The following is a 22,246-nucleotide window of genomic DNA, read 5'->3' on the forward strand; positions in this document are numbered from 1 at the left end:
TGTACTTGAACGTTCCATGCACATCCAACAAAAAGATAATATAAAAACAATGTTACACGAACAAGTTTCTATCTTTATACAAAAATAAAAAATCCTAGTTAACATAATCATGGAAGTTTTATTTGTGAAGAGAAAAGGGTAGATATGAAAATTGCTATTTAATCTGTGTAAGTCATCTACAATGAAGAAAGCCATCTGGCATCATTCATTGCTCTGGCTGTGCTTGTACTAGCTATATATATAGAGAAATGCTAAAGGCCCAACTTTTTTGTCCAACAAAAGTCCAACTTTTACCTTTTATTTTTTTTCTAAAAAAACCAAAATGAAAAATGGAAAAAATGTCTTAAGCAACCCTATCTATTTTTGGCCTTTCTTTTATTTAGTATTTTTTTAAAAATGAAAAATAGTATTTTTCTTCATAATAATGGCATTTTCTTAAAAAAAATGACATTATTATGAAAAAAATACCATTTTTCATTTTTTTAAAAATACCAAATAAAAGAAAGACAAAAAATAGATAGGGTTGCTTTAAACATTTTTTTCATTTTTTATTTTATTTTATTTTTTAAAAATAAATAAGGCAAAAGTTGGACTTTTGTTGGGCAAATATACTCTCCATAATTATTGCCATCTGTAACCAATTTCTTTCTTATATTCTCTTTTTCTTTTTTGTTTTTCCTGAGCTTCTTTCTGGCAAAGACAAATATAGATGATTTATCATAGACCCTATGGTTTTCAAAATGCCTACAAGGAAAAAATAAAAAATTTAGAAAGTGTCGTGTTTGTTTAATACCATATTTTTTATCCTCCTAAAATTCAAAATCACCATTAGATCAAAATTCAAATATGATTTATCTAAAATTTAATGGTGATTTTAAAAGCCACATCAACTTTAAAAGGATAAAAAGAAAATAAAAAGATGATACTTAGCATTATTCTTCTTGTAATCGACAAGAAAAAGAAAAATTAAATTTAAAAAAACGCAGGTAAAATTGTGGTTTTAAAAACTGCTAAACCAAACCAAACGGTTGTAGCTAGAATTGTATGGAAAAATGTTTTCTCTTGCTGTCCTAATTATTCCTAAAAGTCCTGCACAAATCAGAAAGGAAAAACAGAAATTGAAGAGGATTTAGCAATCAAGGGATATACGGACACTGTATACCCAACTTCTTCGCTCGAATTAGGAAAATAAATTCTAGAACAAAAATTTTTACATTAAAAAAAGAAAAAAAGAAAAAGGGAAAAAGAAATAGCCAACCAAGAAAGAAAAGAACCTCTTCTTTCCCACAAAAAAAAAAGAAAAAAAAAAGAAACCCTCTTCTTTGTGAGGGAGAGAGAGAGGGAGGGGGTTGTTTTGGTTCCGCAGAATCCATCCATCTCCTTCCAATCTTCGCGCTCTCTCTCTTTCCCTTCTTCCTCTTCTTCTTCTTCTTCTTCTAAATTTCATTAATATTCTTAAAGAGAAGGTAAACCAAGGGAAGAGGAGACACTGAGTTTCCCTTTCTATTTTTGGGGGATTTTGATTCTGATTTTGGTTAATCTGTAGTGGGTGTCTCTGGGTTTGGGGGTTTGGTGGGTGAGAATGGACATGGACAACATAGAGTGCGTTTCAGTCTCGGATTTGGACGAGGATGAGATCCACCACCACCAACAACAGCACCAGCACCATGGTCTTCATCCACATCCTCACCACCACTCCGACTTCTCGTCCTCCAAGCCTCGCAATGGCAACAACGTTAATGGGGTTAACATTGTGGGTCCCACGGCGATCACACCGGCCACCAGCGTCCACGAGTTGCTGGAATGCCCCGTCTGCACCAATTCCATGTACCCACCAATCCATCAGGTCTCTTGTCTTCTCTATGTGCTTCTTCTTTCTTTAGAAAAAGGACATGTTTTTAATTGTTTTGGAGTTCTATGTGGTTTTGTATATGTTTTGTGCATATGGCCTTTTGTTTTGGTTGTTGGAAAACTGTTTGCTTGGATATGTTTGTGGGATTTTATGGGGATCTGAGTTGGGATCGAGTGAATTTGGAGAATTGGCTTTGAAAGAAATTGATTGGCATATTTCAGATTTAGTGTGTTTTGGGGATATTTTTGGAGATTGATTAGTGGGAATGGTTTGGGTAGATTTGTGGACCTGAGTTTTGAAGGATTTGTTGGACATAGAATAGTTGATCGACTGTTGGTTTTAATTTTCTGGGCGAGCATTTCTCTTAAGCAATAGATTGTTCAGGGATCAATGGAGCAGGTGATTTAAACAATTGCTGATTGGAGAATTCGTAATTAGTTATGGAATACGCTCAGAGGAGAATGTTTATTAAATTAAGGAATCAAACTTCTCTCAATATTATTTACCCCCTATATATTTCCTTTTAGGCAATCCTGGTTTTCCAACAAAAGGAGCGCCTAAAATCTGGTTGGTCATTGGGTGCCTTGATCATCTGATTCAGGCCACGGTAGGTCATAAAACACCTTTCTAGAGCTTCTATGTGATTTACAGAGTTGAGGGATGGAGACTGTAGAGTATTTACGTAGAATCAGTAAGTGGATTGTGAGATATTTGGCCTAGAAATTTGGCTAGCATAGCTGTGCATTAGAAAGGAACGCTGAAGTGGGGAGATTTGATATTTTAGTGCTAATGGCTTCAAATATCTAATATTTGACTAAGGGTGCAATGAATTCTTGATTTTGTTTGGAATGTACTGGCTGATGTGTGCCTGAAAAAAGAAAGACACAATAAATATATATTATAAAATGTAGATTTCTGAGAGATTGTTGCTTGTAGCTCCTCTTTTTAAAAGTAACAAATTACCTTTTTATGCAGTGCCACAATGGACATACACTGTGTTCTACCTGTAAAACAAGGGTACACAACCGGTGCCCCACTTGTAGACAAGAGCTTGGAGATATTAGGTGTTTAGCCTTGGAGAAGGTGGCTGAGTCACTTGAACTGCCCTGCAAATATTACTCGTTGGGATGCCCTGAAATATTTCCATACTACAGTAAGCTTAAGCATGAGTCAATATGTAATTTCAGACCATATAATTGTCCATACGCCGGATCAGAGTGCTCTGTTGTTGGGGATATACCTTTCCTGGTTGCCCATCTGAGAGATGATCACAAGGTGGACATGCACACAGGATGCACATTCAACCATCGCTATGTGAAGTCAAATCCCCGAGAAGTAGAGAATGCCACTTGGATGCTCACGGTAAGTGTGACAATTGCATTTAGATTCTTTGGTTGGATTTTACATAATAAGCAATATGTGATGTGCCTCCATAATTGTTTTTCAATGATGGCTTGAGCCAAATTTTTATATCTTTACAGATTGCAATGGACCTATATTCCATACTATAAAGGAGCTCATTGATGCGGCTATGTGATCTAGTCAGATATTTACACACACACACACACACACAAATTCACATATGCATTTTAGCATGGCTTCAGAACGTCCTCAAATAGTGCAAAATTGATAGTAACATTGAGACATTTCTAGAACTTGAAGGACTAATTGAAACAATTAATAATAGTTCAGGGATGAATTTAGAATCTAACAAATAGTTTAGGCCCACAACTAATTTTTTACCAAAGGAAATGTAATGGTTTTTTTGGTGGTTTCTATTTAGACCATTTATGGAACTGTATACTGTATGATATTTATCTTTTTGGTGATAATTACATCATCTGAAATGCACCACCACTGCCATCGCATTCAACGGAGTTTCCACCAATTCCTCTAGCCACCAAACCTCCTAGGCTCACTGGAACTCCATTCATTCTCGAATTTCCTCACAACGACGGAGGTGAACCATTGAGGTGGCTTGATCGAGCTGAGCAACTATTCTACTACCATAAAATGGCACCTCCCCAACAAGTTTGCATAGCCTCTTTTTATTTGGAAAGAGAGGCTTTCAAATGGTACCAATGGATTGAATTGACCGAATTTTCGCGAGAAGATATTCAAATTAATGTCAAAATGTTTCGACCAACTACTCTCAAGTCAGTCATTGGGTTAGCACGGTTACAAGAAGAAAAGTATAGCAACAAGATCTTATCGTCAGGTATGAAGGTGGCACCACAAAACAGGTGAAAACCACCTTGGGAATCTCGCACATGGCAATTGATACCTTTGTGGGTGTTAAACCAACGCACCATTCGCAAGAAGGGCAAAGACCATGAGCAATTTAGGTTATGGACAAGCCTGCCCAAAGAAGACGCCACATGGGAAGTTGCTCATTCACCTAAAGCCGGTTTCATTTTTTTGCTTTTTAATAAGTAATCAGGAACGTTAAGTCCATCCAAGGAAAAAGTTGATAATTAATGGCGTAACGCGCCCTTATGTACACAGGAAGTTGATTTTCAACCTTGAGGAGAAAGTTGATCTCAAGGGGGTGGGAATGTTAAGTCCATCCAACTCAACAACCAACTACCAAGCATGGAAATGGACTCGCAAGGAAAGTGTGGCATCCCACATCACTTGGATGTGAGAAAGGGGATGTGCTCATATAAAGCATGCTTTCTTTAAATGGTATGAGGCCTTTTAGGGTAAAGTAAATAATAAAACCATTCGGGTTAAAGCCCAAAGCGGACAATATCATACCACTTTGAGCAAGGTGTTACATATGGTATCAAAGTTGAAGCTCAGCCTAGGATGAGAGGAATATGCACAAGCCTATGAGGGTCGCCAGCAAGGACACTAGGTCCTAAGAGGGTTGCCAGCAAGGACACTAGGTCCTAAGAGGGGTGATTGTGGCGTCTTACATCACCTGGGTGTGAGAAAGAGGATCTGGTTATAACAGAGCATGCTCTCTCTAAATGGTATGAGGCATTTTAGGGTAAACCCAATAACAAACCATGCAGGTTGAGGCCCAAAGCAGACAATATTATACCACTTAAAGCGGGTGTTATAGAAAGCTTCCTTGTTTTGGCATGGACATGATTCCTTCCCTTAAATCACTCATGTTAATTTAGCAACTATAAATAAACATAGTCCTTCTCCGTTTGTAGCTCTATGGCGTTTATGGGGAATCCCTTATTTATGTAATAGCCCATCATGAGGAAGAATCTTAATCCAACCTAGTCAATTTTCAATTCAAAGTTATCTTATCAGATTGCTAGTGGTGTATTGTGTTGTTTGGTTGTGGTTAACAAGAGTGTAAAAGATGGCGAGCCAACCTTTGGTGGTTGCTGATGGTGAGTGTTTGTCAACGCTGGTGAATCTACGATGGTTGGGTGGTGGCCAGTAGTTGGTTGGGGTTGTCATTGTTGTGGTGGTCTGCTGACACTGTGTAGCTATCAATGGTGTCTATTCGTGTTCCTTTTGGCCCGTTTGGTATTTTCAGCATTGTTGCTGTCAGGCACCAAAGTTGTTTTGACCTGTGCCGGCCAATTTTGTTTCTTTTCGACAGGTTTTGTTGTGTTTTCGGCCAGTTCAGCTTGGTTTTCAGCTGGTTTGGTGATGTTCTTTGTTTTCAGCCATTTTCATCCGATTCGGTGATATGTTGGTCAGTTCATATTGTTTCCTCATCTAGTTTGATGATATTTCGCCAGTTCAGCATTGTTGCAGCCAATTCTGGCAGTCTTTTGTCCAGTTCAATTCGTTTTTGACCGATTTTGTGATTTTACAACCGGTTTTGTGGTGTTTTCTGCTGCTGCTTGTTTTTCAACCAATTTGATAGTATTTTCAGCCTACAGATGAGTTTTTACAAAGTCTGTGTGTTAATAAGAATTCATTTGTTACAAGCTAGGTTTACATGCTATATTCTTCTTCTTTTTTCCTTAAAAGGGGTTTTTTCTTTGTTCGTTTGTATACTAATGGTTTCACCCTTCTGCTCTTTGATAATGAGATTGAATTATGTATTTGTTAAAAAAACATCATATATAAACTCCGGTTTAAGGGGGAGTGTTATAGAGAAACAGACGAATACTCTGTCCCTGTTGTAGAAGGTGGTGAGATGTCCCTATGAGTTTTCTGTGCATATGAGGTGTCTCCTATGAATTGTCCTATGGTGAGGTGTTCATATTCCTATACATATCAATGGATTGTGAGAACCAAAAGATAGATCATGAAGCTCTCGCTTTTGTTAAATATACTAATCTTAGCATGTCACTGGACAACAGTAGCGCAGCCCACTAACAGTTTGTCTTGTTTTGATAAAGAACTCTTTATAACTAAACTATCAAAAAAAAAAAAAAAAAAAAAAAATGCTGTTTCAATGTGCTTCTAATACTGGCTTTGCTGCTCTTTTTTGTCAGGTCTTTCATTGTTTTGGTCAATACTTCTGCCTTCACTTTGAAGCCTTCCAGCTTGGCATGGCCCCTGTTTACATGGCATTTCTCCGTTTCATGGGTGACGAGAATGAGGCTCGGAACTATAGTTATAGCCTTGAAGTTGGGGCAAATGGGAGGAAACTCATATGGGAGGGTACCCCACGAAGTATCCGAGATAGTCACCGGAAGGTCAGGGACAGCCATGATGGTCTCATTATCCAACGAAACATGGCTCTCTTCTTCTCGGGTGGGGATAGAAAGGAGCTGAAGCTGAGAGTTACTGGGAGGATATGGAAAGAACAACAAAATCCAGACGCTGGGGTGTGCATACCGAATCTCTGTAGCTGAGAGATGATTCTGAAATCTGAAGGCATCTTGAATGTTTTATCTTTGGGATGTGTGTGTTGTAACTGATTCGATTTTTCTGGTATGTTGTAATGGATGAAAGTTTTTTGAGGACTTGCGGAAGTATCAGCTTGTTACAAATTGTATAATAAGCAACCTCTTCCTCCATCAACACCTGCTTCATAACATCACTAACTGCCTTCTGAATCTAAAGAGTAAGATTACAAGTGAATGGATGCCAGACGCGTTAGGTATTGGAGTTGCGTCCTGCTTGTCTCCAAGTGCTTTGGTATGATGCCGTTGAGCACACGTCACTAATTGTAAGAATGATGGCCTCCAGGACCAGTTTGTCTCGTGTCTCAACAAATAATAATAAGCCTGCTGGTTTTTGATGTTGTATGATCGCGTTATTCTGGCCGAATATGCTTCATTTTCAATTTATATTGGTCATCTGAGTCGATTTGAGAATAAAACTGGACTGTAAAAATTTGGCCATTTTCATTTGCATTTTAGGTGCTCAGTAGATATATTCCCAAAAGTAAAGGATATTTAGGAAAGGTACAAAATAAGTTTGGATTTTCTCTTGTCACTACAATAATGCAGAAGTCAGACACATGATGAAATGGGGAAACGCTGACCAAAGTCGCCACAAATTTGCAAATCAAGACCATGAGTAATGTCTGCCTGTAAATGAACAAGGTCAGCACTCTACCTTGGATACTGCAAAAGAAAAGAATGTTGAGACTGATGACTAAGGTTTGTGTCAAGCAGCCGCAATGGAACAGAAAAAAGTGAATGGTGTTGCCGACCAGCATCATTAGCATGAAGAGGTGCTAGCTAGCATCCGGGGTTCTAATTTTTATCAAATGTAATGACTGCCGCCTAGGCTAACCCTGCCACTTTTAAGCATCATGTGTCTTGCAGCATCTCGATGATACTAGCCTCCACGTCCAACTACCAAAATATATACATCATATCTATCCTGTTGCCGATGTTTGTTATCGGCTAGTATGTTGTATGCCTCACCATGCAATGTAGATATAATCATGTCATTTGGAGTGGCAAGATGACCATCTCTAGTAGTTCTCAGCCTTTTCTGCTTGCTTCAACATATATAGCATCTGCAGTGGGGTCTAATGGGAGTCCCTCCTTTAAATGGCAATTAGAGAGGATATAAATTGCAACAACAAAATTCCGAGATTCTCTGGGTTCAAAGGACACATTAAAGAAAAGAACACCCTTTATTATAACTGCAGTACTCGGCTTCAACAATTGAGTTTGATACACACTATGATACAGAGTCAAAGGGGGTGTCAATTTCAAAAATGTTCAAAACCATAAATCCACCAACACTAAGAGGAAATAAACTAATGAAGTAAATAAACCATCATCATTTCCAACAATATTAATTATATATAAATTTACTAAACTAGCAGATGACATTAGGTTCGTATTTCAAGTGTTTCAATGAAGAAAGGGAACACAAAAGACGGTCATTTTCCCCGTCAAAGTCATCGCCAATGAATTTGCACATTCAAGCTGTTACCTGCTCAGTTTGCACCATCACTTTTTGCCGCTATACCATCTGAACCCACATCTTCAGTAACTGTTTCGTCTGCCAATTCCCCAACAGCATCCACAGGAGCAATTTCACCAGAGCTCCCTTCTTGACCAGCTTGCCCTTCTTCATTCGCAAGAGTAGCCTCAACAACATTTCCATTGGCCTCAGCAGACTCTGCCTCAGTTTGCTTGGTCTCTGCAGACTCTGCGTCACTGTCCTTATTTCCAAACAACTTGGACGGAAGTAAAGAAGAAATGGCAGCTCTTGCACTTTTTTTGGCAGCTTCTGCAGCTTCAGCCTCCTTAGCCTTGGCTTCAGCCTTCTGCCTTTCCTTTTCCTCCATAAGCTTTCCCAAATCCTCCTCCCTTCCTTCCTTCCTCAACTCCGCTTTCACAAACTCCTGCAACTCCTCATTAAACTCAACCCCGTCATCATCCAACATTGTATCAACCACATTGAGCACCTCATCCAACTTTCCAACCTCACTCAATGCCTTCATTATAAACTCATAGCTCTCAACATCCATCTTCAGTTTCTTCACCATCAGATCGAAAAATGACTTCGCATCATCAACCTTCTCCACCTTAACCAACCCATCAACCAACCTATTATAAACCGCCAAGTTTGGCCTCAGCCCTGACTCAACCATCTTCCTAAAATACCCAGCTGCATCATCAGCCCTATCCTCCTTAAAACAAGTATCCATCAACAACCCATACGTAAACTCATCCGGATTCACCCCCTTCTCCCCCATCTCCCTACACATCTCCTCAGCCTCGCCTAACATTCCATTATTACACAACTGTTCAATCAAATTATTGAACGACAAAGTATCCGGACTACACCTATACTCCCCCATCTTCCTAAAAAGCTCAATGGCATCCTTAAACCTCCCTTGTGCGCAATACCCATCAACCATCACATTAAAACTCCCCAAATTCACTGCCAACCGCCTCGGCAAGCTATGCTCCTGAATCATCCTGTCAAACAACCTCAAGGCCTCATCGAACTTCCCATTCTTGCTCAAAGCATCCAACACCGAATTATACGCGACAGCACTCATCTTCACCCTCGAACCCGCCCCAACCGCCTCCTCATAACACTCCATGGCCTCCTTCTCCATTCCCCTCATGAAATACCCCTTCATCAACCCACCATACACCACCCCATCCTCCACAAACCCTGCCACTTTCTCCTTCAACTCCTCAAAAAGCCCAAAAACCCCATCTGAATCCCCACTCCTCACACACCCATTCATCAAATAATGGTACATAATGGGGTCTGCGGCAAACCCTTTGACCCCAAAAGCCTCCTCTTTCAATTCCATGGCTTTGGCAAGTTTTCCATTATCCACCAATCCTTTGATGAGAATCCGGTAGGTCGTCGGAGAGGGGTTGATGGGTGCGTCGTTGATGAACTGGCGGTAGTGTTCCAAGGCGGTGTCGGGTTTTCGACAATCGAGATAGGTCTGGAAAATGAGATTGTAGGTGATGATATTGGGGGCAATACCAGCCTGGGTGATGAAGCGGTGGAGGGAGAGGAGGTCAGCGTACTTGGACTGGCGAATGAGGGCGTTGAGGACGGAGTTGACGGTGAAGATGGTGGGGCGACAATTGGAGTAGACGGAGTGCCTCGTGAAGAGCGAAGCCTCGTCGAGGTCGTTCTCACGGATCAACTTGAGAATGCGGTTGTGGAGATTGAGTCGGTTGCCGGAGAGGGCCGAGACGGGCTCGGGGAGTTTTGGGGAGTTTGGGTTTTGTGGGATTTGAGAGTTTTGGGGTTTTGGAGATTGTTGTTGTTGTTGTTGGGTGCGGTTGAGGGAGGAGAGAGGGGGTTCGATGCGCAGGCGGCGCTTGCGGCGGCGGCGTTCTGCGGCGGCTTCTTCTGGGGAGGAGAATGAGAGGGAGCGGCGGAGGGAGATGAAGGAGGCGGCTGCTGGTGGTGGGTGGTGGTGCGGTTTGGCTAAGGTTTTGAGGTGGGTGAGGAAGGTGGGTTTGGAGAGTGCCATTTTCTGTGTGTGAGTTCAGAGAGAGCAATAGAGATATGAGGGTTTTGGGAGGAAGAGGGTTTACGGTAGAAAAAGAGAGAGGTTTTCAGGTTAATAATCTGCTGTAAATCATGTCACCCTTTATCATCATGTGTCAGTCCGTTATTGGCCACCTATCAAGCAAGCTGGTTTTATTAATGGGTGAAGGCAAATTTTTTTTAAAAAAAAAAATATTAAAAAATAAAATAAAAAATAGCCTGGCGTGCTTAGAATTACGGCCATTTATTAATCATTGAAATTATTAATAATTTAGACAAATAACACGATCAAAATGCGGTCATTTTGTTAATGTGCTTTTGATTTATTTGAAAAAAATACATTGATTTGAAATAAAAGGTGAAAACTGTTTGTGTTTTGATTTGTTTAATAATGTATTTATTTTGAGAACAAAAAACATAAACAAAACATTATGTTGATTGCGCCCGTGTGTTGCTCCAACTACGAGTAATACGCATTGGGCTCTAAAAGCACTCACACTAACTTATGTATATGTAAAATAGTTAATCAAATGCCTAAAAAAATGTATCTATCAAATTCTATAAAACTAAATGCATTTTGCATTTGAGTTAGGCTACTTTCCCAAATGCGAAGAAGCATTGTCCATCAATGTATAAGTATTTTGTTTTTTTCTCTCTCAATCTCTCTTTCTTTATGCTTTATGATGAATAAGAAAATATTAATAAATAATAGAAGATGAAAAATACATCTGAAAATCAGTTAGTTAAAATAAATAAATAAAGAAAAACGTGTGGTTATCTATTTCAAATAGAAATGTAGTTTTAGTTAACTACAGGCTACAGCACATATTTTCCCCAAGAAACCAAAGAGTTGAACAAACTTTCTTCCCATATTCTCAGCCCAGATCAGACTGGGCTCTCATTCTTATTCTAGTCCTATTTATGGGCCGCAGAAAATGAATAAAACTTGCAAGTTGTTTGGGTTCAATTGACTGGGATTGTGGGCCTCTAGGCCCATTATCTGCCTAGAGAAGCTGGGGCAGATTGATGGCAACGGCCTCTATGCGCGCGTACGCATCACGTCTCTTTATTAGATTTCATGTTTAGAGTCTGTAGACCATTCATACAATATTTGGCTATTTGCAATGGAACCAAAAACAAAAACAAAACAACGACATATGAATTGTTTTTTTTTTTTTTTTTTTAATCAAATAAGGGAAACGGTTACAACGGATCATACAATAACAAAAGGGTGGCCAACCCAACAACAAAGCCTAAATAAAAAATGCAGTACAAATACAGTAATAATAACAGACAATAGACAATGGTTTCATTCATGATCCCAAAAGAATCATAAACAAGCCGGGCCTTTCCAAGGGCCACACAAGGCAGTAACAAGTGACAAAAGGACTCCGTAAAGGGTCCCAAGCAATGAAGGCAACAACCACAGTGAAGGGGTTGTTATAGGAAAGGTACTGTAGTAAACCAATTGGAAGCCGTTGAAGGACAAACACTAGCCAAAAATTTTGTTTCCACAAGATCAAATCAGGAAAACAGTATCCCATATGAAACACAAAATACAACAAAAAATACAAAAATACAACAGAAAAACTACAAGCAAAAAACAACCACTACAACAACACTGGTGGAGGAGGGGTGGTTGGAGGTCCTTGAGAGGCGCGTGAGATACACTCGCCAGCGAGTGAGTGCCCGACAAAAAATAAAACGTAAAACGCACGTAAACTTAGTCATTCTGACACATCTCACATTTATATAAATTATATATGAAAATATAACCTTTAAAAAAAAAAATTAATATCCTCGGAAAGTGACACAATGTCCATGTCAATGGTAGGAAGGAAGCTGGTTGTTAATCACTAACTGAGGCAAGTAATTGAAAGATATATATAATTGTATGATATGTAAGAACAATTAATGGGAAGTCAACTCCTCGTTGCCTCATAAATTCCTTGATATATTTTACTTATTTACTTATTATATACTTTTATTTCCACAAATTCCTTGATATATTTTTTGTTGCCACGATTCACGAGTCAAGTGGACTCAACCCTATATTGTATATCGATCATATCCCTCTTGAGGATAATTTGAACTTGTCCTTATTACATGAAACGCAAGTGGAAAGATGAAGAAGAAAGAGACTTTGATAAAATTATTATATATTATATATTATTTATTTTTCTCAAATTCCATGGGATTTTTTTTGGTCACGTGTACTCAATCCCTTTTCCGGAAAATTTAAACTTGTCCTTATTACATGAGACAATAAGAATTAATTAAATTACGCAAGTGGAAAAGGTAGAGTAGGAGGTTGTGTTGAATTCATATATATATATATATATATATATATATATATATATATATTTTCTAAACTCAAAAGTCAATAAATTAAGCATTAAGCATGGCGTCTGAAAATGGTGACACAATCACAATGGCTACCTACTAGATTGACTTTGTTATAAAAAGCATGTAAAATTAATTGAAAGACTTTTGTTGTTATTATTTGTCACATGCAATATTACAACGATGATGACACAATATCGATTGTCTTTTGTCATCAGTATTCAACCCAAATATATTATCTAAGACTTGTTTGGTTAATTAATTCTTTCATTAATTCACTCTTTAATTGGTTAATCTTTATTTAATTATTTCAATGAATATCGTGGAAGAAGAAGAAGAAAGAAGAAAGAAGAGAGAGAAGAAAAAAGTGAAGGACTCTTATCACATGAAACAAAATTTTCAATGCTTTTTTATGTCACAGAAGCCATGCGGTGATGGACTTGGATCCTCTCTATTTCAAATAAAATATAGAGAAACAAGTTAGTTGTTTTTAGAGGACAATTTTATCATTTTTGGGTTCCTTATTTTTCATTTGGACAAAATTACTCTCTTAAAACAACTAAATAGATCCTCCGCCGGCCATGAAGTTATGTATAAAATAAACATAATTTGTACTATTTTTCATTGAAAATGAAAGACTAATTTTTTAAATATTTTTTCTCGTGCATTGACTATAATAGTTCCCTCAAGTCTAGAGCCTTCGGTTCGGTATAATAAGCACGAGATTGATTAAATCATAGCCACACATAATCTTTCAACGGTGCTGATGCATTGTTTTTCAATCGATCCAGTTCCACAACTATTTGTCAAAATTATTCGCAATTTGAGTAGTAGGCTATGTGCATTTTTTTAGTTATTTTATCAAATGTTACTTTGTCATACAAAATATTTTAATTATTTTTTTGGGTTTAGATCTATAACAATTGTTTGTTTAAATTATTAAAAATTTGACTAAAATGGTTTATATGAGACTTACTAGGACATCCCACCATGTTTTTAGCACACGTAATTGTTAGCTTTCTATATTATGCCGAGTCGAGATTTTCGGCAACCTGGGATTATCTTAGCCTCGGTCAAATTTGATGTGGCCAATTTTTATTATTTTTTTTAATTAAAGAAGATAAATATTAAAGAGAAATTCAAATTTGAAGTATTAACACTAAATTTGAGGTATTAGTACCAAATTTAGGATGATCGAATCTTTTTTGGGTGATATAATCTTTGAAAAATTAATCTTTCACCCATAAATTTTAGTTTTAAATTCAAAAATAAGTTTTGAGGCATTAAAAATTAAATATTAACTCATAAAAATTTAATTAAAAAAAAAAAATTAACAAAATTGACAATTTTTTTTTTTTTTTTATTGTTACTTTTTAATTTATGTCCTACGCTAAGCAGCCTTTTGGCAGCCGCTTAACACGACTCATATTATGCCTTCTGTCACGCGTTGACCAAAAAAAGAGAAAAGGACAAAAGACTCCACACCCTTTTCTTTTTCTTTTTTTTTAGCATAAAGAGAAAGAAGGAGATGCATGTGCAGCCAAGGGGTACGTGTAAGAGTCGGTAGCCACGAGGATTGACGTGTCATATTCAATATCTAGCTTGGGAGCCACGAGGACCGAGGGTGGACATGGGGCTAGCGATCTCCACGGGGGAACAAACGTTACAAACCTATAGATAATACTAGATATTTTTAAAAATTATTATTATTATTAGACATTGTCACTTCAACTTTGTATAATATTCTTAAACAGTAAATTACACTTCCCTTAAAAATGGTTATGTAATTTGCCATTTGGAACGCTCATTTTTTACCTATTTAAATTCGTGTTATGATCTTAACCCTCAAGAGTTTAACCAAATTGTTTTCAAGAGGTAATTCAATCGGCTGAAGACCACATCTTATAAAGTGAAAGTCTCTAGCTCCAATCCCCCTCCCATCTTTTGCGTGGACATGTTAAAAAAAAAAAAAAAAAGTGTTTAACCAAATTAATATCTAATAATTTTAGAGCTTTTGAATTAATGGTTAGAACCTTAACAATTAGTATTACAGCAACCACCACATCCCGATTTGAGTAATAAAAAGGGAGACATATAAGCCGGATTTAAATGTTTTAGCATTATATATATATATATATATATATATAATTGTTAAGTTATTAAATATTAATAAGTAGACCCGTTAAAAGAAAAATTGCTACAATCGAGTTAGTGTCAATAAAGTAAGTCACCATAAACAATGAATTCTGAAGCATGATGAAATGTTACAATCCTAAAAGTTAAGAGTTTGATCAAATCAATATTTAATCGTACTAAAACTTTTAAGTGAAACTAGTAGACCCTTAACATTTTACACATTTTCCAGGGGACCCTTCTACAAATTGTTGAAGAGGGAGTCATGCTTACAGCCCTTATAATCACATATCACCTCTCATTTTTCTGAGTTAAAAGTGTCTCACAGCGACGAAGAAATTTGCCTTTAGAGTATCATTTATCAAAAGGATGGCGGCTTCCAACTCAAAGATTTATGCATTCCGTCACTGAAAAAGGACCAAGATGCTGCTCCTCTTGGAGAAGAAAAATGAAAAGTGATATTTGAACTAGTGACCACTACTTTATAAGACGTGGTTTCTAGTTCAAATACTCAAAGTCGGCAGTACTCAAAGTCGACAGTCATAGGTAAGGAAGAGTAGAAGTCTCCGTTTCAAGTCAAAGAATGTGAAAATGATTTTTTTTCCCCTTCTAAAGAAGAAAAAAAGAGGAGAATTATTGAAAATGTTTTCAAATAAAGCGGCTCGCTTTGGCAATGTGGTAGATCCTAATATCTTCGATGCAGTCTAATTATAGAAGGAATGGGGTTAATTAAAAGGGGAAAAAGGGTTAGAAAGGAGATCTTTTCCCACTATTAACTCTTGAAGAAGAAAATTGTAGGAGAATGATTGAGATGTTTTCAAAAAACACTGCCCGTTTTGTAATACCTTCAATGCAGTCCAATTATAGAAGGCCAGAATGGGGTTAATTAGAAGGGGAAAAAGGGTTAGAAGTGAGTTCTTTTTCCACTCATAGCTCTTGAAGAAGAAAAAAGGGGGGAATGATTAAGAATATTTTCAAACAGAGCTGCCCGTTCTGCAATATCTTCAATGCAATCCAATTATAAAAGGAATGGGGTTAATTAAAAGGGGGAAAATGGTTTAAAATGATCTCTTTTTTCACTCCTTGAAGAAGAAAAAAGGGGAGAATGATTGAGAATGTTTTCAAACAAAGCTGCCAATTTTGCAATATGGTACTAGATCTTAATATCTTCAATGCAGTATAATTATAGAAGGAATTGCTAGATTATCACTTATTCTAAAAATTATGTTCAATTTCTCTTTTAATAGGGTGATGGCCAACACGTGAAAGAAAGTAAATAAACTTGGCTTTGATACCATGCACTCGAGCCCACAATTGCTTCAACTGCCGGTTCCTTAACAGTTCAAAAGCTTAAACATTTTTTTTAAAAAAAAAAAAAAAAGAAAAAGAAAAAAGCTTAAACTTTTAGAATAAATGACAACCACTCTTTTTTACAAACAAAGCGGCTCATTTTGCAATATGGTAGATCCCAATATCTTCAATGCTACCAATTACATAAGGATGTCGGCGACTGAAAAAAAAAAAAAACAAAAAAAAGAAAAGAAAAGTTGATGTTGGCATGTATGGGGAGGATTAATAGAGAAGATGATTTAAAGCTGGCTAGAACAATAGAAGGGGTCCCAAAACCTTATCACTGTGCTTGGTGATGGTTTGAGAAAAGGGGTACAGAAAAAGTGGGGTCAGCTCAAGGGTAGGAAAGGTTCAAAGCCTTGAGGGAAGCTTTCATTGTCTCTCTTTCTTTTATAGTCAAATCAAAAGCCCTCCCTCTCCCTTTCTCTCTAATATAAATATATTTATGCATATACAAAATGCGGTCCATGTTATAATATTATCAGCAGAAGCCAGAAAGTGAGCTCAAAGCCATATTATAGCGGGAAGCTGAGAAAGCCACCATCTTTAACAATTGCAATACATATATATAAGTTAAAGAAAATAGTTTGGGCAATCAAAGGTATCAAACCAAATCTCAGCCAACCCCACTTCCGTGCTCGCAGGTAATCTCTCTCTCTCTCATACAGTCATACACATGCACATAGTAGGGGGTACAGATGTTTTTTGGGGTGTGCTCTATTCTGCTTCTTGGATTATTTTCTTGAGGCATTTATGTGGTTAATAGAATTGGGTTTGGTTCTCTCTTTTTTTTTTCTTTTTTTTTTTTTTTTTTTCTGGGTTTTGTCCAATTATCCATTTGGTTTCTGAGAACAGGGAAGACAAAGAAGGAAACTTTTGAATCCTCTGTTTGATATTGGGTCTCGGTTTTGGAAAATCTCTCGAGATTTTGAATATTGTAATTTCATTCTGAGCGGATAGACTTCTGGGTTTCAAGGTCGTTTCAGAAGTCAAACTTATTAAAGTCTCTCTCTGTGTTTACCACCTGCCCCTGTAAATTCATTATTCAAACAGGCTTGTGAAGGATATATATCATCAATCACGTTGTCAGCTGTATTTTATCTGTTTGGTTGCCATGAAACCTGGGGAGAAGTGGAAAATGGAAGTCTTGAATCTTTCTTTTCTTGTTTTTTTAATATAATATTTATGATTTTCTTATAAAAGATATAATATTTATAACTCTAAAATTTCTGTTCTTTTCCTACATTATGTCAAGAACAAATGGTAATGTTTCTGCATTTCTTCTTCTAGCATGAACTATTGTGATTTTTAACGTCCATAAAATTTTTAATGTCCATAAAATTTATGTTCTTAGCTACAAATTATTTATATTTGTTCATACATACATACGTAACATATATGCATATTTATATTTATATTATTTATATATGTATGTGTGTAGACGGAGCAACAAGCATGTCAGCCACTAGTTGCGTTTGGTATTAAAACGATAAATACAAAGATGTGGTGGAAATTTCAGAAACTCTAAGAAACACAAGGAAAACACTTGTAAGCAGATGTATTTAAACCTTAAAACCAGGAAAACACTTGTAAGCAGATGTGACCTCCCCTGATCAACCCCAAATTTCCACCACATAAACACTTGTATTTATGCGTTTTTATATCAGAAACAACTGGTGGTGACATGGTTTTTGCTAAGTCCCACGTGGATGTGGATGTGACTGAACTTGAGAGCATATGTTAGTTGCTTTTGGGTTTCTCCATTTCATGAGGCCATAAACTATGTCCCTTGTTTCTTGACTAGTCCTTTGATTTCTATAATTCTTCTTTCTTTTCCATTTGATATCATTAAACAATTTGTGTTTGTTATCACCTAATACACTTGAAAAAGAATAAGAAAAAACTGCAAGTGTCTATAGAAAAAGAGATCGCCTATCTTGAGATGTGCATCCTTGATGAATATGTTTCAGAGACGTTCTGTCTCTGTTTCTGCACTGGATTCAAGCTACGTGGAGTGGAGAAATCTAATAGATTCAAACTGGATATTTCAGAAGCAAGATTAATCATATATGTGATGTATACTGTAGAATTTACAGTGTCAAGTGCGATCTGATGCAGTGAAGATAGCTTATATTTTGAATGAATTTCTCCTTGCATGATAGGCTGGTTTATCAGAGAGGCCATAGAAGGAAAACATTTTATCTATGGTGCTTGGAGCTTCTAATGCATACATTTTTCTTGGTCAAAACCAGATGGGTCTACCTTATTTCTGATGGTGTGGATTTCAATTGTTAGAGTCTGTGCTATCATGGTAATTGCAGTGGAAACCCTGGCCCATGATGATTTGGTCATAGAAGGCCCTGAATTATATTAGCTAACACTTCTCAGCACAGATGTCAGCAAAATGCTTCATAGAATTTCAATTCACTTGTATGTGGCGGTTTATGATAGACTAGTTCTTATTTCTGTTGGATGTTGGCAGGTGGGGCTTTTCGTAGTGGTATGCATCATTGGCAAGAGTCTGCGGATTTTCAAGCTATCTGAAAGTGAACTGTATTTGTGTGTTTAATGGGCTGCTATTGCTCTAAGAAAGCTAAAAGCCCAGGGCATGAGGATCCTACCATTCTTGCTGCTGAAACACCTTGTGAGTATGCATCTTGACACTGGTATACTCTTGCAACTTGCTGTTTGCATCTGCTTAACTTCAGTTATGAATCATCCTAGTCATTTTTTCCAACAATGTTGCTCATGAACCTGTGTATGGTCTCATCATCTTTTTCTGGGCTTCCATTCTTATGTGTTTCAAAACTGATATAAGACGTTAAGCTCTGGGAATTTAATATTGTGTGGTTCGGTTGGTAGATAATTGGGCTTCTAGCCTAATCATAGCAGGCTCAAGTCCTCTAATGAGTTACAGATCTGTATATTACATAGAACTGCATGAACCACTGAATGATTCAAGTTTTGGCATACGGCATGTGCTGGAAGTCTTGTGTAATGAAAATTGATTTGATAATTGATACAATTGAAGGGGCTATGCCATAGTTTTGCTGAAAGACTTAGAGAATGTCATAGGTTGGGCAATTGAAATTTTCAAGCCAGATCAAATATAATTATAACAATATTAAAAATAAAGAGGCATTACAAGGTGCAAAAAGGAGCATTCAAGTCATCTATGGTATGATTAGGTTAGAAAGAGAATAGTGTTCCTAGTCTAGTTGCAGCTAGATGAAGTTCTTCCAGTTTCAATCCATCAAGCATGCTGCTAAAGATATAGCCGCACCTGCCGACTCCTTACTGTCATGATTTAGATATGACCCAAGATTTTATAGGTTGATTTCTGCTTCCTTTCCATCATTGCAGTTACTGTCAGTGAAGTAGACGCCTTATATGAGCTTTTTAAGAAATTGAGCAGTTCAATAATTGATGATGGCCTCATTCACAAGGTGAGTTTGCTAGGCTTATTGAAATTCAATTGAGCTTCATTATTGGCTACTTTTAGGAATCCAATTTATGTTAGGTATATAATGTTATAACTCCATCAAATTTTGTATCTAGTTACTCTGATGGTTTTGGTTTTTTAGTTTCTAAAAAATAATAAGTTATAAGCTTTCTTGTCAGCAGGAAGAATTCCAGTTTGCACTTTTCAGGAATAAAAATAAAAGAAATCTCTTTGCAGACAGGGTACGTAATACTCACTCCTCGTCTCTAGTTTTGTGATTCTTTGATTTCATCCTTGTGCTGGAGATTCAAGCTATTACAAATACTGAACAAATAATATCCAAGTAGCAATTGCCGATATTGTTGAGATTCTAAATTGCTAATGGTGGTTTGAAATTCTAAGCTTCTTCAATTTTTCTTTTTTGCATATATGAAGATCAACTTTTTTTTTGGACAAATTAGAATGTGAAATTTTGGTCTTTTTCTTATCTTATTTCTAAATAAATCAGCTTGGTATTTTCTTGTAGATTTTTGATGTATTTGATGTGAAGCGCAATGGGGTTATCGAGTTTGGAGAATTTGTTCGATCATTGGGTGTCTTTCATCCGAATGCGCCTATAGAGGACAAAATCACATGTAGGTCTGATTTTTCCTTTATATATTTAGACTCATGTTTCAGTTTCAAATTTCTGTTGTAAGTTAAACTGGAGTAGCTATGCCTATATATTTTTTCACGTGAATATTCTCCAGTGATTCTACTAATCACATTATCCTCTACCAAAATGGTGGAATCTTTTTGCAGTTGCTTTTAAACTGTATGACCTGAGGCAAACGGGATATATTGAGCGAGAGGAGGTGAGTATTGCAAATTCCTTTCCTTCCGTCGCACGTAAACCCTGCAGATTCCACTTTCTATTAATTAAATTCATTCTTACGTATTACTGAAATTTCTTTTACAACGCGAAGGCTATAATCCAAACCTACTTAGAAATGAGTTATATTGCAAACCCCAGCATTTAGCTTTAATCTCTGGCCAGTGTTTCAGTGATTCTTACCTGTTGAATATCATTGATCAACGAATGTGGTAGTGAAAATTTCAAGGTTGATGGTGGTAAAGATGTGTTTCTGAATCTGCCTTGAGCAACCTAAGCTTACAATATTTTACCATTATCTGACAGTTGAAGGAGATGGTATTGGCACTTTTGCATGAATCAGATTTGGTACTTTCTGATGATGTCGTTGAAACAATCGTGGATAAGGTGCAGATTACTACCTTTCCCCTACACTTTTTCATACTCATTCTGAATAAATACTCTAAAGTTCTTGTCTATTGTCATAGACATTTGGTGAAGCGGATGCAAAAGGTGATGGAAGAATTGATCAAGAAGAGTGGAAGGATTTTGTCTTGAAGAATCCATCTCTGATTAAAAACATGACCCTGCCATATTTAAAGTAAGTTCTGCATAGTGTTTCTCAATTTTTCGATCACCCAAGAACTTGGGATTTTCTTGTTTTGACAAACAAGTCACTCAGCTTGCTGCAGTCATTTGGTGGATATTTCGAGTTTTATATTAGTGGTTATGTATACAACTAGTTGCCTGAGCTGACTCCCTGACATCTCATTTTTTTCCCTATTTTCCAGGGATATAACCCTAACATTTCCAAGCTTTGTGGTAAGTTCTGAAGTTGAAGATTCAGAACTATAAGACCTAGAACTCCATAAAAAATGTATCAAAGATGGCATGTCCCATGATGGTGAAATATTTTGGATTAACTTTTCTACAATGGAATGCGGATTTTTGGAACGTTATCGTCTTTAACCACAGTTCAAGAACTAGAAGAAGAAGAAGAGTTTGCAATCCCATGAAGGACAGCCAACAACTAAGACTCCCTTTGCCATCTTCAAATACCAACATAATGGTACCTGGCATATTATGCATAGGTTTCATGTATGTTGATGGCATGTTGTGCATACCTTTTATAATTTTATATAAATTCAGTAAAGAGAGTGTACTAATATGCTTGTTATTGTTTTGATCAAAGTGTAGTTTGTCCAGGCACTCATGAGCTCTTTCTTGATATATGCTGCTGTCTGCATTATAAAACTCATCTTCTAATACTTGGCTCCACCCAAATCATTGGAGATTCTCCAAACGAATAAATGGTAGAGAGATGGCCTCTGGTGAAAAAAATAACTTCAATTCTCTCCCAATCATCCCATTTCTACTGTTTAATTTTTAACCAAAGGCAAATCTTTCCATTTTTCAAGAATTAGACCCAACTTTTATGAAGAAAAGTCCTATATTTTCAAAACTAACAAGTAAATTCAAATTCAACTGATAAAAGTATCAAAATGAACTAATTATAAGTGAATTAGAGGTATACTTAGGCACTCACATAAGTCGAATAACATTTGAGATAATAGACAGTGAAACACAATGAGAAAAGAAAAGGAAGTAAGAATAGTTTTACTTAGTTTTATTGTTTACTTACAACATCATCTCTCCCATGAAATACAAAATACTATATTTACATGATAATTTAAAATAAATGACAAGAAATGTATTAAGTGCCAGCAAGGCATTGACATTACTTATCTTGTAGTTATCTACTAATCAGCTAAATGATAGCATTGATTGATGCTAATTGCACTAACAGTCTCCAATGTATGTGACGTGTCAAATCAACAGTTTTAATACCCGCACAATCCACCTCACATATATGAGCAGTGAATTGCTAGCCGTCGATCTAAATTTTTTTTTAAAAAAA

The 22,246-nt window shown here is 36.7% G+C and overlaps 3 protein-coding genes across 7 annotated transcripts; 2 read left to right on the forward strand and 1 right to left on the reverse strand.

Annotated features, from left to right (window-relative positions):
- Window positions 1–1,298: 1,298 nt before the first annotated feature.
- LOC132180687 (E3 ubiquitin-protein ligase SINAT5-like) lies at window positions 1,299–7,023 on the forward strand. Its single transcript, XM_059593596.1, has 3 exons — window positions 1,299–1,846; window positions 2,828–3,214; window positions 6,265–7,023. The coding sequence occupies exons 1-3, from the start codon at window positions 1,583–1,585 to the stop codon at window positions 6,625–6,627; spliced, it is 1,014 nt and encodes a 337-aa protein (XP_059449579.1). The 5' UTR covers window positions 1,299–1,582; the 3' UTR covers window positions 6,628–7,023.
- Window positions 7,024–8,016: 993 nt separating this feature from the next.
- LOC132167970 (pentatricopeptide repeat-containing protein At3g49240, mitochondrial) lies at window positions 8,017–10,269 on the reverse strand. Its single transcript, XM_059579026.1, has one exon. The coding sequence runs from the start codon at window positions 10,191–10,193 to the stop codon at window positions 8,175–8,177; it is 2,019 nt and encodes a 672-aa protein (XP_059435009.1). The 5' UTR covers window positions 10,194–10,269; the 3' UTR covers window positions 8,017–8,174.
- Window positions 10,270–16,291: 6,022 nt separating this feature from the next.
- LOC132168043 (calcineurin B-like protein 4) lies at window positions 16,292–21,381 on the forward strand. 5 transcript variants are annotated; one of them, XM_059579109.1, is made up of 9 exons: window positions 16,292–16,680; window positions 18,519–18,702; window positions 19,400–19,482; window positions 19,658–19,720; window positions 20,005–20,113; window positions 20,280–20,332; window positions 20,656–20,736; window positions 20,817–20,929; window positions 21,120–21,381. In XM_059579109.1, the coding sequence occupies exons 2-9, from the start codon at window positions 18,645–18,647 to the stop codon at window positions 21,181–21,183; spliced, it is 624 nt and encodes a 207-aa protein (XP_059435092.1). In that variant the 5' UTR covers window positions 16,292–16,680; window positions 18,519–18,644; the 3' UTR covers window positions 21,184–21,381. The 5 variants fall into 5 exon arrangements, with proteins under 5 accessions (XP_059435092.1, XP_059435093.1, XP_059435095.1 ...); XM_059579110.1 differs by having other exon boundaries at window positions 19,661–19,720; XM_059579112.1 differs by having other exon boundaries at window positions 18,519–18,684.
- The last annotated feature ends 865 nt before the right edge of the window (window positions 21,382–22,246 follow it).

Source organism: Corylus avellana, chromosome ca1 (assembly GCF_901000735.1).
Source record: "Corylus avellana chromosome ca1, CavTom2PMs-1.0".
Taxonomy (NCBI): Eukaryota; Viridiplantae; Streptophyta; class Magnoliopsida; order Fagales; family Betulaceae; genus Corylus; species Corylus avellana.